General features: G+C 35.1%; 1 protein-coding gene and 1 non-coding gene across 3 annotated transcripts in view; both read left to right on the top strand.

Moving 5' to 3' along the window:
• The window catches only part of ERCC8 (ERCC excision repair 8, CSA ubiquitin ligase complex subunit), a 60,269-nt gene that overhangs the window by 35,383 nt on the left and 10,546 nt on the right, over positions 1-14,340 (top strand). For both annotated transcript variants that reach the window (XM_060146092.1, XM_060146093.1), the window contains 4 exons: positions 467-533; positions 3,721-3,821; positions 5,357-5,481; positions 13,400-13,597. In XM_060146092.1, coding sequence (XP_060002075.1) covers positions 467-533; positions 3,721-3,821; positions 5,357-5,481; positions 13,400-13,597 — 491 coding nt within the window. The remainder of the gene's footprint in view (positions 1-466; positions 534-3,720; positions 3,822-5,356; positions 5,482-13,399; positions 13,598-14,340) is intronic.
• TRNAV-CAC (transfer RNA valine (anticodon CAC)) lies at positions 4,340-4,412 on the top strand. The gene has a single exon. It is a non-coding gene; the product is annotated as a tRNA-Val (tRNA).

Here is a 14,340-nt window from a genome sequence, read left to right as displayed (position 1 = left end):
TATAAATACCTTTTACAATCATGATTTAAAATAATTTTTTTCTGTTATAACTTTCTGAAAACTTAGAGAACATTTTTATTCTTTAGAATGTTTATCTTGTATGGTGGTTTGTTGCAGGGATTTTGTTGTAGAGATAAGTAAGTAAGCTTGAGCTATATCACTTATTAATGGATAGACTTGCTAGGCTAACACCTGTATTTGAAAAGACAGACTCACTTGCTCTGAATGTTTTTTCCAAAGCAAACCCAGACCTTTTATAATAAAATAGCATTGTGAGAAATGCCCCATAGACTTCACATTAATATTTAAATATAGATTATTATAAATGTGAAAAAAATCATGATTGTATCAATTTATTTTTAAGATTTAGTCTATGCTTTCTTCATAATCCAACAAAATTAATTGCACTGTATCTTTTGATTTTTTTCAAATATTTTGCAAGTCATTTTATACAGTTGTTTTGCAGGTCACAGACAAGAAATATTGGCAGTTTCCTGGTCACCGCGTTATGAGTATATCTTGGCAACTGCAAGGTAAAATGCAAATTATTTGGTTTTGAAGTTAATAATTAATGATAAGCATTTTGGAAAGACTGTTTTTATGTTAGACGCATATTTAGTTGCTAAGTAGGTCCTAGAAAATAAGATAATTGAGTTACAGATTTTAATTCATATCACCAAAAGAAATCTTCCTTTGCATCATAATCTTAATCCTGACTATCTATCTTGAAGGTGCTTACTTTGTAAAACAGAGAAAACAACAGAATCTATGTAGCAATGCAAATCTACTAGTACTACCCATGAAACAACTGTGTTGTGTCATTTTTGCTTACAAAAGTGTAACACTGTCAATTTAAGAATAGTAGCATTTTAATTCATTTTCTTTAACCCAAAATTATTTTGAATCTGATTCAGCACATTCATCCACTCATTGATTCAGTTTACTAACATTTAATGACTCCTGTCATGTGCCAAGCATTGTGCTAGGGACACAGAGGTAACACAGGCGTAGTCCTTTCAAGAAGGTAATAGTCTAATGAGGGGGTATAGTCAGAAAAATCAGTGATTTCAGAACATCCTGAAAAATGCTTTAATAGAGATATGTCTCTGGTAGGTATAATATGGGAAAAAAGAACAAGAGCACTTAACTCTTTTTCTTTTCTTTTTTTTTTTTTTTAATTGGGGTATAGTTGTTTTACAGTGTTGTGTTAAAAGCACTTAACTCTTGAGGATCAAGGGGGTTGGGGGTTTTGTTTGCTGAAAGGAAGAGTCTTACATATTTAAATGCTGACGGAAAAGTATCGCTGGAGAGAAATTAGTGAAGATAAGAAATGAAGGGGTGACTTCCCCAGTGGCGCAATGGTTAAGAATCTGCCTGCCAATGCAGGGGACACAGATTTGAGCCCTGGTCTGGGAAGATCCCACATGCTGCAGAGCAACTAAGCCCATGCTCCACAGCTACTGAGCCTGCACTCTAGAGCCCATGAGCCACAATTCCTGAAGCCCGCACGCCACAACTACTGAAACCCGCACACGCTAGGGCCCATGTGCTGCAACTGCTGAGTCTGCGTGCTGCAACTACTGAAGCCTGTGTGCCTAGAGCCTGTGCTCCACAGCAAGAGAAGCCACCACAATGAGAAGCCCATGCACCATAACGAAGAGTAGACCCTGCTCGCTGCATCTAGAGAAAGCCCACGTGCAGCAGAAAGGACCCTACGCAGTCATAAATTAATTAATTAATTTTTTTTAAAAAAGGAAGAAATGGAGGAAATAATTGGTACATCAGGACCTTGACTAGACAAGAGAGGGTAATATCAAGGGTCCCAATAGAAGGGGACACTGATTTGACACATGAAGGGCATCATGAGACTAAATGGAAGGAGGAAAAAGGCATGAATACAATTAAATTTGTGACTTTGGCAGAGAAGCTCAAGAAATGTGAACCCAGTGGCCTCTGTTGTTTTTTAGTGAGTAGAACTTGATGTCATCTATTGAAAATACTGGAATGGGATGCAATTTTCAGGGAAGGTAGTTAAAGATTTGGAATAACAGTTTTAATGAATGGAAGAAGGAGCTGATTAAGGGCACATAGGATTGCTGGTCAGTATTTTGTGCTCTATCAAAGGTGTAGCCCACAGCTGTACTAAGCCACAGAAATCAAAACATTGAATGACACAGACTTAACAATTGTCTAAAAATCGTTCAAGTCACAGGTATAAGGAAGGAAATAAAATCACCAAAAGGCTTATAGGAAGGATCAAGGACCTAATGAGATACAAGCATGAGCGTTGATAAGAAAATTTAAAAACTGAAGGGACAGGAAGTAGTAATCAAATTTTGATATAGACATTTTAATAAAACTTTTTGCAGAAGAATTATTACAAAAACTACTTTTATTAGTCTTATAAAGAAATGTCTCAATATTTGTATAGCAGCCAGCCCTTCCTCTCTGTCACAGTCTATTCCTCATAGAAGCTTCTGTTAGTAGTTTGCAGAATGTGACATTGAAATTTATGATTTCTGAAGTAGAACAAAGTCTAGAATGTAGCCATAAGAAGGCTGGCCAAAGAGGTGTGAAGGTGAGGAGCTAGGCACTACTTGTGGGTCCATGCTAGACTGGATTTACATTGTTTGTTTCTAATTTGGTTTTCCTCAAATCAGGAGGGAAACTGAGGCTTTCAATTCTCAGAGTACCCCAGGAATTTGAATCAGTACTACAATGGACCTAGTAATCAATGTTAGGAGTTAGTTATGTGCATATCTAATCTGTTTCAGAAGAGACTTAAGTCCTCAGACCCCAGCTGGAAAGAAAGAAAACCAAATTGAGAATGGAAAATGCTAACTTTTTGCCGACTATTCTAATTGCCTACGTTTGATGGTGATCTGTGAAAATAACCAAAGTTATGGGAAGAGATAAACCCTGTATAGATATTTTTTTAAAGGTTTATAAATGAGAAATAAGCTTATAAAATGCAGCGTAATACTCTTTCTAATTAAAATGACCTGGATAAACCCAACAGGTTAGAATATTATTGAGGGCTTTGTGAGGATATGATAGCATCAGTTGAACTGATTTATATTTTCTTTAGTAGTAGTTTAGAAGCTGAAATTGATATATGATCATGGTTTTACCTTTTTTCGTTTCACTTGAAATAAAATGAAAATAAGTGTCGAATTTCGAGGAGACATTAAATTTATTTCTTGTATATCTGGCAAAGATTGATTTGAGTACAGGAAACCAAATAAAAATATTTTGTCCTTATGATTCACCTTATTCTTAATTTTTTTCATAAAAAAAGAAAAACCATATTCCTACAAATGGATTCTTAAGCAAAGTGAAATTAGTTCACTGCTTGATTATCTAGGCAACATTTGAATAACAAACAGTAGAACAGATATAGTAACACATTTGCCAAGGAACAAAGCTCTAAGCCTGTCTAGTCTTTGGAGAGGAAGATGCTCATGTCATTAAAAACAACAAGAAACAGCAGAATTCCATCCTTGTGATTTACTTTTTTTTTTTTTCTATTTTTTCACTTCTTTGTGCTACTATTGACTATTGAATATTTGCTGGAAAGGCAAAAGTACAACCATCCAAATGTACAAATACATTTGTGCTAATATACTGAGACCTCTGTATGCCATAATACTGGAAAGGTGGGTGAGGAGTACAGTTATTATCCTAGCTATACATGTTAATGTAACATTTATGTCTTCTCAGTGCTGACAGTAAAGCAAAATTATGGGATGTGAGGAGAGCATCAGGATGTTTGATTACTCTTGATCAGCATAATGGGGAAAAGTCACAAGCAGTTGAATCAGGTAATGAAAAACACATTAATATAGAAATATGGCATTGATAGTATTTTTATATTGAAATTTTTGAATTGAAACCAAATAATAAATGTATGTTGACAAATTGTAGATTTTATGTTTTTTTTAAAAAGGCATTCACAACAAATCAGTTTCTAAATTTACATCAACTAAATTATGGTTGTCTTTTTTTTTCTTTTTTTTTTTCTAAGGATTCCAGTGAGCTTTTTTTTTCTTTTTAAAAATTTTTTTTTAATTTTTAACATCTTTATTGGAGTATAATTGCTTTACAATGGTGTGTTAGTTTCTTCTTTATAGCAAAGTGAATCAGCTATACATACATCCCCATATCTCCTCCCTCTTGCGTCTCCCTCTCACCCTCCCTACTCCACCCCTCTAGGTAGTCACAAAGCACCGAGCTGATCTCCCTGTGTGCTATGCGGCTGCTTCCCACTAGCTGTCTATTTTACATTTGGTAGTATATATAAGTTATGGTTGTCTTTCTTTAAGATACAAGTAAGGGGACTTCCCTGATGGTCCAGTGGGTAAGAGTCTGTGCTCACAATGCAGGGGGCCCAGGTTTGATCCCTGGTCAGGGAACTAGATCCTGCATGCTGTGTGGCGTGGCCTTTAAAAAAATAAAAATAAAGAAACTAAAAGATACAAGTAAGTATGGCATTTCTTCTGCCCCTGAATTTTTGAATGTAGAAACTTTTCTGGATTAACTTGTCATTTTATTTTTTTCCTCACATGAGGCCAACTAATACAAATTCAGTGCAATTTAGGAAGTTACAGTAAATTAAAGAAATGGTAATATTTTGTGTCCATTTTGTCACAAAATTTGCAAGTTGTGTTTAATTTGAGTCCACTGCAATCCAGGTGACAAAGTACCTCGATTGCATTTTTATAATGGAATTTAATTTCTGTGTACGTTAAAATTCTGATTCAGAATTAAATTTGGACCAGAAGTACATTAGGTTGAACTATATAAAACCTATGATTGTTTTAATAATCTTTTAAATTAAATTAATCAGGTTATTGAGAATTACGCTTTCTCAAACCTGTTCATTTTAAAAGTAATATAAATTTTGATTGAGACTATAACACTTCTTTAAGTGGCAAATACTAGTATTATTGATTTTTTTTCTTTTTTTTAGTATTATTGATTTTTAATAGTCCATGGAATGATTTTTAGATTGCAAATGGAAATAATATATAAGAAGTTTAATTTTCAATTTAAAATTTTAGTGGTAAGTTTATGCAGTTAATTGAGTTTGATAGCACAACTTACTCTCTGAAGAAAAATTATATTTGGCAGGATTTTCTCCCTTTGCTTTTCCTATTTTCCTCTGCTTTTATGGTTCTAATTTATATAGCTTATGTTCAAGTAATCCAAAGGGATGATTAGTTTTAAATATAATCAACTTATATTTAGATAATTCAGATAGTTTTCCTTTAATATGTTTAAATAACTATATCATCAAGCATTAAGTGTGTGTTGAATTTATAAGAACAGATAAACTGAATTGTGTTTTTCATTGCAGCAAACACTGCTCATAATGGGAAAGTTAATGGCTTATGTTTTACAAGTGATGGGCTTCACCTCCTCACTGTTGGTACAGATAATCGAATGAGGCTCTGGAATAGTTCCAATGGAGAAAACACACTAGTAAGACATTTTAAGTACCTTGAATGTTTTGGATCTACATTAAAGAAATGAATCTGTGACTTAACACTTGGTGTTTTTCTGTAAATTTGACTTTGTTTCTTGCCTCTGAATCACAGCTTTCTTTATATAATATTTTTCCATTATGTGAACTAGTAATTCTCAACTCAGGACAACCCGCCCCACCTCACCCCACCACATTCTCCCCACTTAGTGTAGAATCATTGCTCTACTGAGCCACTGTGTACAATGGGAGCGTGCCATCTCTCTCAAGTATATTGTAGAAGAATAAAAGATTGAGAACAACTGATATAAATTAAAGCTATAAAGTTAGTCAAATTTTATACTATATCTGACTTTTAAACAAAATCCAAAATGAGGGACTTCCCTGGTGGCGCAGTGGTTAAGAATCCACCTGCCAATGCAGGGGACACGGGTTCTATCCCTGGTACAGGAAGATCCCACATGCCGCAGAGTAACTAAGCCCGTGCGCCACAACTACTGAGCCTGCGCTCTAGAACCCGTGCGCCACAACTACTGAGCCTGCGTGCTGCAACTACTGAAGCCCACGTGCCTAGAGCCCATGCTCCACAACAAGAGAAGCCACCACAGTGAGAAGCCCGCGCACCACAATGAAGAGTAGCCCCCACTCAGTGCAACTAAGAAAGCCCACACGCAGCAATGAAGACCAAACGCAGCCATCCATAAATAAATAAATAAATAAATAAATAAAAATCCAAAATGAATGTTATAGTATGAAAACATATGGTAATTGGAATAGATGTGTTCTAAAAGTGCTAGATTCTTTTTTTTTTAATTGAAGTATAGTTGATTTACAGTATTGTGTTACTTTCAGGTGTACAGCAAAGTGATTCAGTTATACATATGTATATGTGTATATCTTTTTTTTTCAATTCTCTTCCTTTATAGGTTATTACAAGATACTGAATATTGTTTCCTGGCTATACAGTAAATCCTTGTTGTTTATATATTTTATATATGGTAATGTGTATCTGTTAATACCATACAACTAATTTATCCCCTCACCTTCCCCTTAGGTAACCATGGGTTTGTTTTCTATGTCTGTGAGTCTGTTTCTGTTTTGTAAATAAGTTCATTTGTACTAGTTTTTAGATTCTGCCTATAAATGATATCATATAATATTTGTCTTTCTCTGACTCACTTCACTTAGTATGATAATCTCTAGGTCCATCCATGTTGCTGCAAATGGCATTATTTCATTCTTTTTTATGGCTGAGTAATATTCCATTGTATATATATACTACATCTTCTTTATCCATTCATCTGTCGATGGACATCTAGGTTGCTTCTGTGTCTTGGCTATTGTAAATAGTGCCACCATGAACATTGGGTTGCATGTTTCTTTCTTTTTTTAATTCTTTTTTATTTTTTTTTTAATTTTTATTTATTTTATCTTTGGCTGCATTGGCCCTTCATTGCTGTGTGGTCTTTCTCTAGTTGCGGCAAGCCGGGACTACTCTTCGTTGTGGTGTGTGGGCTTCATATTGCAGTGGCTTCTCTTGTTGTGGAGCATGGGCTCTAGGCACACAGGCTTCAGTAGTTGCAGCATGCAGGCTCAGTAGTTGTGGCTCACGGGCTCTAGAGCGCAGGCTCCATAGATGCGGCGCACAGGCTTAGTTGCTCCACAGCATGTAGGATCTTCCTGGCCAGAGCTCAAACCCATGTCCCCTGCATTAGCAGGCGGATTCTTAACCACTGCGCCACCAGGGAAGCCTGCATGTATCTTTTCTAATTAGAGTTTTCATCTTTTCCCATTATATGCCCAGGAGTGGGATTGCTGGATCATATGGTAACTCTATTTTCAGTTTTTTAAGGAACCTCCATACTGTTTTCCATAGTGGCTGCACCAATTTACATTTCCACCAACAGTGGGGAAGGGCTCCCTTTTCTCCACACCCTCTCCATACAAGTGCTAGATTCTTATGTGGTAATTAATTTTTAGTCTTTTTAAAAATTTATGTTATAGTCCTTACCAGATTGTACCTCTGGTTTAGTCACTTTCAGAATAAGCTACCAAAAGTTTATAATTTGGCAATAATACTAATAGTTAATATTTATTGAGAGCTTATGTGCCATTTACTACGCTAATAAAAATTAACATTTAATATATGTGCCAGAGTATACATGGTGGTGTTTAATCACCACATCAACACTCTGAAGGGTGTTACTCTTCTAACACCCATTTTACGCATGAGGAAAATAAGACATAAAATTAGGTAACTTGCCTGAATTTACATAGCTAGAAAGCAACAGAGTTTGACTCTAGATTCTACTCTTGCCATAATGCTGATTATACCCAGACCCCTTAAAGCATTTATTAACTACCTTAAGGTTCATATTAATATTAATCATATTCCTTTCTTTAATCATCCTTTCTAGCTAATTCTCTCTTAGATATTCTAGGTATCACTTTTATTATTAAAAACTAACTTTAAGGTCAGAATTGTTTGTGCCAGATTACTTTAGGGTTTGCTAATCCCTCTTATTCTTTATGAAACGCTTCTCCATCGTGTCTCAGGCTAAAAACTCAGACATTGCAAATTTTAATTTAGAATCTCCCACTCATTATATTGTACCATGTCCCTAATCAGGTCACACCTTCCTTTTTCTCATTTTATTCATTTGTTTAATAAGAATTTATTGAGTACTTCCTATTTTCCAGGCAGTATTATACAGGAATAGACAAAACATAGAAAAGTTCTATCCTTGTGGAGCTTACGTTCCAGGGAGAGAAAGAAAGACATCCATCAATCAATGAATGGATGGATGGATGAATCGGTAAAATATATACTCGGTGCAGTAAGTACTATAAAGAAAAGCAAAGCAAGGAAGGGAGCATAGAAAATATTAAGAAGCTGGAGTTGATGTTTTACCTAGGGCTGTCAGGCTAGGTCTGACTCAGAAGATGACATTTGGCCTTAAGGAAATGAAGGAGTGAGCCATCCAACATCTGGGAGGGAGAGCATTCCAGGAAGAGGAAGAAAGAAAGTACAAAGACCCTGAGGCAGGAGCATGCTTGGGATACCCAAGGAGCATGTATGTGGCTCTTGTGTTAGACTAGAGTAAGCAAAGGGGAGAGTAATAGGAGATAAGCAACAGAAGGAAGAGGATACCAGAGCTTACAGGCTTGTAGCCCTTGGTAAGGGCTTCGGCTTTTTCTATGCGTGAGATAGAAAGCCACTCAAGGCTTTTGCGTGGAGAAGTGACAGGGTCATTTTGGAAAAGTAGGTTACATGTGCATCAAAGGTGAATGTGATAGAAATAAATGGTATTGAGTACATACATAAATTGTTAATGTGATTTTATTCCATTTTTCTCTCCATCTTGAAGGTGGTGATACTCATACTCTATGGATGTTTGCTAGTAAGCCCATATTTTGAATAGTGTGTTTAGAATGGATAATACATTTTAAAAAGGACTTGATCAAAGGAAAAGTCATTCATGCAAAAATACTAAAGTGGCCCAGAAACTCACCTACAAAGAACACTTAAAGGAATTGGGACATTGATCCCAGAAAAAGTAACTCTCAGGGGAAGCACACTGTATTCAAACACTTAAAGTGCTGTCAGACAGAATAGTAAGCAAATTTCAGCCCTGCCATTTAGTAATTTGGGTAGTAGGCAATTTATTTAAGGTGAGATCATGAAGGACTATGGTCAGAGTTTCAGTGTCTCCATCTTGTAAATCAGGATTATTAGGTACCTAAACAGTAATTGTAAGGGCAAAATGGAAGTATGTTAAGAGTAGTACTGTACCTGCTAAATAATAGGCATATCATAAATGATAACTTTTTATTGTATGGTGTTGCCTTATTGGTAGCACCCTTATAATTTAAGAAAAATGTATAAGTACATGCTTCCAATATATGTATAATTATTTATAAATTATATACACGTACTGTTGTGAGTCTATGTATTTTATTAAAGCTTAATTTCTTATTTTTTAGTTAAAAATGAAATAGAAATTCTCATATTTTCCCCTCATACCTTAATGGATCATCTTACAGACTCTTTGAGGTGCCAACTGCACTCTGGAAACCATTCCCTTAGAGTACAGAAAACTCTACCTACAGGGAAAATTCACAGAGAGACAGCTTTTGGCACAGCAACAAAATTTTAAAATAGCTATTCTGGTGTTTACTGTTTTAGTTATTGGTGTTATCATTCACCCAGTCACCAATGGCTAGAAGGTGGGAGTCTATCCTTTTTTCTTCCCTTCCCTTATCCCAGCTATTAAATCATTTACAAGTCCTCTTAATTGTTTCTTCATAATTTATTTCTTAGCTCTCTTCCCTTCCAGCCTCACTTTGGGCCCTCATGGTCTCTCTTTAATTACTCTAACGTCCGTCTAACTTTTCCCAAACTCATCTCCCAGTGAAAGTGTTTCCTCAGTAAACTTTCAGGTTATGAAAACTGAATATTTTTGCCTGTTGTGCACAAGGCCTTCATAAGCTGTCCCTTCTAACTCACTAGCTTTATATCTTGCCACTTCCCCATTTTTTCCCATGTCCTTAGCCATACTGAGCTACTTAAAGGTCTTTAAATATATGCTCTCTCACCCTTCCATTCTTTGCGTCGACTGCTGCCTTTGCTTTGGAATACCGTCTCCTCCTTCCTGTCCTAGCTGCTTCTCAGCTTTCAAGATTCATTTCAGGCACAATCTCTTTTTAACTCCTCTAGTCTAGCTTACCTGCTTCCAGAGTACCCAGTACTCACTTGTATTACAGTAGACTGTGATTATCACTTAGTGGAATTAAAGAAAAATAATTTACCACAGTGTGGCACAGTGCTTTTTTGTTAGTATAGTCTAGATTTCAGTTTCTGATTCTGTCACTTACTAGCCAAGAGACCTTGATCGAAATACTTAACCTTTCTAAGTGTTTTCTTTTTGTTTAATAATGCTACCTATCTCATAATATTGTTTTGCATATTATATGAAATAATGCATGTAAAATATTTAACACATTGTCTGATACTTACAGCAAATGTTAACACTTAGTAAACATTACCTGTCATTATTATTAATTATGCTGATAGTTGTTTGACAGTGAAATGGGCTGCCTTTTGACGGAATCTCGGCATCACTGTAGGTATTTATTCAGTGACTAGATGTATATATTTCCTGGGACAATAAAAGGGATTCATAAGATAGGGAACTGTGTTTGCCATCATCCTATCCCACATCTATGAAAATTTCCTCCCCTACCAGAATCTTTTCAAAGACTGTACATACCACCTTTAAGACATCATAACCAAAAGTACCCTGTTCTTCTTCAATACTTTCATAATATATAGCATGATATTTGTCACATACTGCTTTTTATGGTAAGTGTTTATAGTCATAAAACGGGGAGCTTAGATAATCACCTAGCACAGTGTGTGACACTAAGCACTTAGTAATTGGTAGATCTCTCCTTTCCTTCACCTGTTACTAGAACTTCATTCCATAGGCATTGAAAAGATATTGATAGTTTTGAGCCCACAGGTGATTTGATCACAGCAGTGATTTACCAAGATTAATAGGACAGTAAGTTACAAGATGGATTGCAGGGGGAACGCCTAAGGACAAAGACAAAAGTTAATTAGCTGGTTCAGTATTTATACCTCATTGAACACTTTCCAGTTCACATTTGGGAAGGAATGTGGTATAGTGGAAAGAAAATAGGTTTTGTAGGTAGGTGTTCTGATGTGTGAATAAGACCATCACATTCTAGCAGTTCATAATTTTTCCAGGAGGAACAGAGAATTGCTAGTTGAGATTTGTGTTTTTTCTCCACCCCACCTCCCCACCCCACAGTGTTATTCTACAAATTGTTGTGCATGGAGGATCAAAAGACACAAATGAGGGAATGTTATTCTTTTAAATATATAGGAATTAATCTAAGGACTCACTGAATACTTCTATATCCTAAGTGTTTTCTTATGCATTATTTCATTTTTTAAAAAATATTTATTTGGTTGCACTGGGTCTTAGTTGCGGCAGGCGGACTCCTTAGTTGTGGCATGCAAACTCTTAGTTGCGGCATGCCTGTGGGATCTAGTTCCCTGACCAGGGATTGAACCCGGGCCCCCTGCATTGAGAGTGTGGATTCTTAACCACTGCGCCACCAGGCAAGTCCCTGCATTATTGCATTTTATTTTTCACAATAGCTCTGGTAAATGATGTTATTTCCTTTTAACAGATTAGAAGAATGAAACTCACAGGTTAAATCATTCATTACTCATAAGAGGCAAAAAAAAAAAAAAAAGGAGGGGTGGAGTGGGTTTCAAAAACCGAAGTCTACTGATTATAAGTTTAATGTTTTAACATTTCACTGTTCCGCTGCTGCATTGAGATAGTTGAACACACATGCTCATTTCTGTCACACGTTAACCTCGAGGGTGGGTAAGCCGAATGTAGTATCCACAATTATCAGCATATATCCATTTGAGCCTCAGTGTTTGTTTATACACAGAAACACACACACACACACACACACACACACACACACACACTCCCACCCAACCTTTAGAAAAAGAAGAAGGCAAATCACTCACTCTGTTTAAACACCATTATTAGCCATAGTGAAGGGAGATATTGGTGATCTGCTTGCTCATAATTCCTAAATGATTAGATACTGGTTTTACACTTACCCTAAGCTTCTTATCTAAATTATCACCAGGAAGTAAACCTTTATCCCCAAGCTTCTCAGACTTTGATGGACCTACAGAACATCTAGGGATCTTGTTAAAATGAAGATTCTAGTTCAGTAGATTGCGATGGGGCCTAGAATTTGTTTCTAACTGCTCGGGTGATGCTGATGTTGTTGGTCTTACATCTTTTACTTACAGGTGTAGAATTTTTGTTTTTGTCCCAAATATATAATTATTTATAAGAAGCTGCAATTGTAGTATACACAGTATTTGTGTTCTTTGCTTTTTTATACTTAACTTTTATCCCTATTTTCTGCATAATTTTCATACTTATGATTTTTTTAATTTCTATATAAACTGCAGAGTTAATATAACACTATTAGGAATTTACATCTATTCTCAGTTACTTTGCCATTCTAGATAGTGTGGAATTGAATTCCTCTCAGCATGTACCTTTTTGCTGTTTAATTATTTCCCTAAGATAAATTCCCAGTAATAGTTACTAGGTCAAGGAATAATGTCTTTGTTGTTTAAAGGGTACAGAGTTTCAGTTTTGCAAGATGGAAAATGGATAGTGGTGATGGTTGCACAACAATGTGAATATACTTAATGTCACTGAACTGTACACTTAAATTGTGGTTAAGATGGCACATTTTATGTTATGTGTATTTTATCATAATTTAAATGTTATAAATAAAAAAGTTATCCTCCCTCCAAAAAAATATATATATTATATATGTATGTGTGTATATATTTAATTTTTTTTCTGGAGGGAGTATATACGTGTGTGTGTGTGTATATATATACATATACATAAAGTATACTTTTATATTTTGTTGCATAATAAACCATTTAGTCTTATTAGAAAGAATGATCAAATTGTGGTGCCACCTACACATTTACCTCACTTGCACTAGTATTGAGTATCTCAATGGTTTATTAAAATTTTTGCTAAATGGTCTAAAATGATTCTTCAAGTTTGCCTTAATTTGCATTTTTATTTCTATCACAGTTGAAATGTGAACATTTGTTTTTGTGGGTCTTTTTGCTATTTGTGTTTCCCTCGTATATGAAATGTACATTTATATCATTGGCCCTTATTCCTATTAGGACATTGATCTTTTTTTTTTTTAGACTTACTAGAGTGATTTCTATAGTAGAATATTTTAAGTAAATATTTTTTCCTATCTTTGTTGTCTTTTTAATTCAGATTTAAGTAAGTAACTGTATGCTTTTACATCCTACAGGTGAACTATGGAAAAGTGTGTAATGACAGTAGAAAAGGATTGAAATTCACTGTCTCCTGTGGCTGCAGTTCAGAATTTGTTTTTGTACCATATGGTAGCACCATTGCTGTTTATACAGTTTACTCAGGAGAACTGATAACTATGCTTAAGGGACATTATAAAAGTGTTGACTGCTGTGTATTTCAGTCTAATTTCCAGGTAAGAATGATATTTAGGGGAATTTAGAATGTTCGGGTAGCTAGCTTGCCAGAGTAGTTGTATATAAAAGAGTAAATTGCAATTTCATTCTAAGGAATTATACTTTTTATCCACATCTGAGCTAGAGTTTATTAAATAGAGGATAGATTTTTTTTAGGTGGCATAGGATGTCTCTGTGAATCAATATAATACTGTGCAACTTGACTGGGATAAATTCTTTCTTTTGTATATGGGCTCCATTTATTTGGCAGTTGAAAATCTCTGGCAAATTAAAATAATTTCTTGCAAACGAGCTTTTGGGAAAAAAATGGAACATATGTGTCTCATCTCAAAATATAGTTTTTGTATCTTGATTTACGTATGTGTGAATGTCTGAAATTTTATTTTTTTCTTATTTTCTGCCAATGGCTAATAAGTTTACTTTAGTGTTGATGCAACTTACATAATTTCTTAAATACCTATGGTTTTTGTTTAACATCCTAACATTTCTCTTTCATCTCACCAATGGAGCAGATTGGTTTTTTCATAGAACATTTACATAGATTACCTCATATGCTCCTTTAAATGAGTCCCTAATGTAGCAAGATTGTTGGTATTTTCCCTGCATCGCAGATAACGAAGATGAGGCTCATGAAAATTAAATACTGAAAGAATGAATATTATGGGTTATTAGAGCTAGGAGGGAATTTGTCACCTTATTCATTCATTCATTAATACTCATTACTTAATTTGTGTCTGACGCT

The sequence above is a fragment of the Lagenorhynchus albirostris genome, chromosome 3 (assembly GCF_949774975.1).
Source record: "Lagenorhynchus albirostris chromosome 3, mLagAlb1.1, whole genome shotgun sequence".
Classification (NCBI taxonomy): domain Eukaryota; kingdom Metazoa; phylum Chordata; class Mammalia; order Artiodactyla; family Delphinidae; genus Lagenorhynchus; species Lagenorhynchus albirostris.
The sequence above is the reverse complement of the archived record's forward strand: the minus strand, read 5'-3'. Positions and strand labels throughout refer to the sequence as shown.